Raw genomic sequence first — 5,268 nt, forward strand, 5'->3', positions numbered from 1 at the left:
TTTAGATAAATCTTAACAATTCGTTGCTTAATGGCGTACTTTCTCCTTAATTCACCCATTTAATCTTCGCACCTTAACAATGACCGAAGCCTGTCCATCGCATACTTTGGGAAACTTTGCGAAATCGCTTCGGCAAGGACCTGTATACTCTTCATCTCTTTGTCATCCACCTTTCAAAAAAATCACCAAAAATCACCAAAAATCATCCAAAAAAATAGTCGATTATTTTACACTGAAAATAATTTCCTAAGGAACTGTTACCATACGGTGTCACAATGATACTCTTATGATCTTATTGGTTTAAAAACTGTGTCAGATTGATAACAAGAATTTCCACAAGTTCAAATCTATCGCTGTTTGTTATCAATTGTCTTACCCGAGAGAAGCAAATTTGAACAAAATCGTAACAAAATGTTGTCATCATTCCTTAGTAGATTTAACCAACACTTTAGATTGTAAAACCGCGTGGTGACGATTCATTAAAAAATATTTTGAGTGTACTTTTTATGCTTTTTCACAACACTTTCTCACCGATCTGAACACCACCTCGATTATAGGTAACGAGTAGCCCAAATGTGACTCCATTTTGACGAATATTTCAAAATGCAGTGGCTCGTCGCCAGTATTTTCAGTTTGGTGAAGAGATTCGCACATTTGGTCGAAAGGGCTTTCTATTGCCATCCTTTTCGCAGGAGGTAGGATTTCCCCACAATTTGTATCCCTTTCGAATTTTAAATGCACAAGTGGCGTTGAGCACGTACATTTTAGAATGGTACAAGTCATAAATCCCACAATGGGCTGTATCAATTTCTCCAAACTTTCAACAACACTTGTTTTCGACGAGATATTTACTTTACGGAATTTGTCCGGAGAACATTGAAGTGTAGCAGGGTTGGTCTTAGCAAACAAAATTTCTACGTATTTGCGAGACTTGCGGGGTTGCTTTGATCTAAATTAAAAAGTTTAGTAATTGCTTGAAGGAGATTTATTAAAATTAAACGAACAGATACCTCAAGTTTTCCACCGTATTTTGCTCTTTTTGTGTAATCACTGTATTAAAAGATTTCTGTAGAAATGTTTGCAGAAAATCGTCTACCATTGTCCCCCAGAAAATTTCAAGTTTCCGAAAGAGTAGCCAGGAACCTAATACTTGTGTGATATTCAATTCGTTCATGGAGAATGCAAACTGGTAGACAAAGTTTTTTGGGGGCTTGATTCGTAATCCGAGCCAACCAGAGGCACAGGTCTCATGGGGTGATGATTTCTTCAAACTTGTGTATACTAGAGTCACAATATTTTGCAAATCTTCGACCGGGATGTATTTTTTTGGACGGATACGTGCCATAAATGTGGAAGGAATTGGGAACAAAGTATCAAAGAAAGAAATAACTGGAGGGTTTGCTTCCATATGTTTGTACGTGGTTGAACACACATGTTGAAAGTGGGTGATTATTTCCTTCCTCACCCCTCTAGCCAAGTTGTGGTTGAGACAGAGTGGATTTTGAATACAAAAAGAGGTCGGAATATCGAAGAGTGGTTTCTCGTTTTTTGGTTTGTTACCAAACCACTTGAAATATTTTAGGATGCCTTCTTCTTCATGTGGTTTGGGCATGGATCCCGCTGCTAGGGCGGTCTTGGACACCTAAATACATAAATGCAAAATTATGTATCAATTCTTCGTATTTATCTTATACGGTAAACAATTGGGGGATTCAGGTGAACTACAGCACAGCAATTTCGTAACTTTGCGACGTTTCAAACCCAGTTCAAACATGAACATGAACGAACCTTTGTAAAATTTTACCTTCGCGGTTTTTGGCAACTCTAAAAATTTTGCTGAATCAAAATCAAATTATGGATATGGCAAAAACAAACTTGCTCGATAACTGATGCCTTTTTACATAGCACGTTTCGCGAGTGCATTTTATATGGCGAATTTTTTGAAAACTTCGTATCCATTACAAACTTGCGAGTTATCACTGCGATGCGATGCGACGCTTGTGACGCTCACGTGAATCCCCTTTAGTCTAACAACAAGTCTCTAAATTTACAATTTGTAAGGTGTTTGTACAAACGAAATCTTTCTCAAAATCAAGTTTGGCGTAATAATGGAAGAATTCCTTAACCAGCTCCATCACTGTTGCGGCAAAATCGTCACTTGAGTTTGTTGGAATACTTGGTGGAAATTCAGAGAGGATTTTGACTCCATCAGTTTGAAGTGGTATGGTGACGTCCCATCCTGCAAAAATTAATGAATTAGTAGAGTTCTAGAATTCCCAGATAGTGAAAGCATGTAGATTTGGGTAACATTCCCAGGGAAAAAAATTTAACATTAGGCTTATGGGATAATAAATATAAACTCGGGGAAAATAGGAAATTTGGAATTAAAATTCGCAAAAATCTCTGGTAGTTGGAATTCTGGTAGTCTATGCATGAGTAAGAAATCGGGTTAAAAATTATTCAGCATAATCTTGACAAAATTACCATTAACTTTATCCTCCGGATACTTTAAAAACGACTGCATTCTAGCCACCGAGGGGATGATTTCCTCATACCCAGCATACATTAACACCATCCATGTTAAACATTCCCTAGATATTTCATAAAATTGGTGATAATCCGCCCACAATTGCACCAATTTCGTGACGGGTTCAATTACAGGGTGTAATTTTAGGTAGAAAGTAACCAATCTGGATAACTGGACTTGTCCCACATTTACAAAAGATAGGAATACATCCGCTTCACCGATTGTGCTCGTCCTAGCGACAAAACGCATGGACTGAAATCCTTCTTTCCGGAAGAGTTGAACGTTGTCAATTCGTACTTGGGTGAGATTAGAAGTTCGCAGAATTTGTGCGACTTGACTGGCAACACTGTTGATCTCACATTTGCTATGGTCTTTTTCGGAAAAGTTTTCCACCAGGATTTCCACCTGGGAGGTGTCGTACCCTATGACTGAGCTGATCGGGTTCAGTTTGATTTTCATAAACTTGCGCTGCAGCAGATTCGTTAACTGGGCAAGGATTATGGAATGTGTTTCACGACCTTGGATAGTGATGGAGTTCGTGGACACTAGTTGAGATAACAAGTCCGATGGGGGAAGGGTTTTTAGTCGTTCGAGATCGGAAGGGTGAATATTGGAGTGGATATTGCGGGGTGGCGAGTTATCACGGATCTTTGTTGAATGGTGGCGTCCAGGTTGTCTAGGATGGGGCCGCCGATATCGAATAGGAGGTTGGACAGGTGACGAGGTTGATTTTACTTCACCTTGTTTATTACACAGAGATAAATTGTGATCCATATTGTCCTGTTCTCTGTAATAAATATTACGCAATAATAATAAAGTTGTAGGAAAGGCAAAAATAAGACTTTAGTTTGGCAATATGATAATTACTTTACATAAGAACCAGTGTATTGGGTGTGATGGAATATAATTTGTAAGAAATGGCGATAAGATACTGAATATTACCTGAAATGGTTCAAACAATGACGATTTAAATAAAAAATTCTTAGCAGTTAAGATATTTTGAAATCGAAATTAAAAGTGGATACTAAGGATTTTGACTTGCACTAAAAGAAATCTGGAGATAGCTGGCTCCAATTTGGTAACACATTATCATCATTCGGGGAGATAACCTACACCACATGGTAGCTAATTTTCACCATTACGGCAGAATCCTATGTAAATAGTCACCGCCTGGTGATATCGTATCACCAGATTTCTTAGAGTGAGGTAGACTTATTGTTCCACTGCTTAAAAATAAGTCAACTTCTTCGAATAACTCACTTTCTATTGCTGTTGTTTTCAATCGAGTTATTAGCTCACCCTGCGTAGCATGTGAGCTATTGAATTCCTCGTGTCCGTCTGTCGGTCTGTCCGTCTGTCTGTCCGTCTGTCTGTCCGTCTGTCTGTCTGTCTGTGTGTTAACGACTATTTTGCATCAATTGATGCTAATTAAATAGGAACATTTCCATTTTTAAATAATTTTGTAGCACCATTGGTATCGAACACTCGGTAAGTCAAAATGGTGCCAAACAATTGAGAACATAGATGCAAAACACACCAAACGTGCATAAGAACCGAAAAAAATAACTAGAATTTTTACTTCGGATTTGTCAAGATTTTATGTCAAAAATTATGGATTGATTTTCCTCGTTTATTTTCCACCATTGGTGAAAAATTATATCACAATTATGTATATCTTTTGTCCGCCTATTCTGCACCATTAATGCAAAATTATGCTAAAATTACGTATCTATTTTATCTGCCAATTCTGCACCATTGGTGCAAAATTATGCCAAAATAATTATTACAGGGTGAGCTACTTCTAACGTTACAACGGTTTATTTATAAGTGACCACCACTTATAAATAAACTTATCAGTCGCGGTTTGTAATACCTTATTATTACAATAAGAAAGTTTAAAAGAGAGCTTTATTTTATAATTAATTACTTACTTTAATATTTCTGATTTAGAAGGCTCTGCATACCAACACCTATTGGGATTGGAATTACTTTTGTACCTGAAATGAAATATGTAATTTGTTTTAATCAAATAATATTAAATAAATAAATAATATTTGAATACACACCTGGGATTTGTGATTAATGAAATGCTCGAATTTTGAATTTTATATATCGATACAATTATCGCGAATTACTTAAAAATGAGTATATATTTTTGACACTGGCATTAAAATCGCATAAACTTACACATAGTTTACACATGTTTAAATCACATTGTGTAATTATAGATGACTAAGAGGAAGGGGTTTGAATTCAATTAAAATATCTTCAATTAATTTTGTCCTCACTAGGCGGTGAAAACAAATTAACACGCTCTCTCTCAATGATGGATAAATGATCTTCAGTCTCAGATCATCATTTGCAAATCATTACGCAAAGTCATGCATAATGATTTACTCAATCATCTTCTTTTGCAGCGTAAGTGCATATTTAGAAGCTACAAATGTTTGACTGTTGAATGAAACTATACAGCGAAATAAATTACATAAGCGTTAGATATTGATGATAATTCTTGCAATAAAAATGAAAGAAACGTTATCAAAAGGAAGAAAGGGATCCAGCCGACTCACAGATTGCAAGATCAAGCAGTCAAGATGGACACGGCTTGGCGAGAGTGACCACGAGTTAGCCTTGGTTATGTCTTGTTTCAAATCTGATTCACAATTCTTCTTTGGAAATCCCAATATGCTTCCTTCAGTATGTATTCTATAATTTAGCATTACTTGATATTTGTGTAGTAC

General features: G+C 36.5%; 1 protein-coding gene across 1 annotated transcript; it reads right to left on the minus strand.

Moving 5' to 3' along the window:
• Positions 1-4,784, minus strand: LOC118435715. Its single transcript, XM_035852111.1, has 8 exons — positions 4,594-4,784; positions 4,459-4,524; positions 3,395-3,469; positions 2,485-3,314; positions 2,052-2,239; positions 1,011-1,642; positions 532-949; positions 1-170 (listed from the first exon to the last, which is right to left on the minus strand). The coding sequence occupies exons 4-8, from the start codon at positions 3,299-3,301 to the stop codon at positions 60-62; spliced, it is 2,166 nt and encodes a 721-aa protein (XP_035708004.1). The 5' UTR covers positions 3,302-3,314; positions 3,395-3,469; positions 4,459-4,524; positions 4,594-4,784; the 3' UTR covers positions 1-59.
• Positions 4,785-5,268: the final 484 nt, after the last annotated feature.

Source organism: Folsomia candida, unplaced genomic scaffold (assembly GCF_002217175.1).
Source record: "Folsomia candida strain VU population unplaced genomic scaffold, ASM221717v1 Fcan01_Sc005, whole genome shotgun sequence".
Lineage (NCBI taxonomy): Eukaryota > Metazoa > Arthropoda > Collembola > Entomobryomorpha > Isotomidae > Folsomia > Folsomia candida.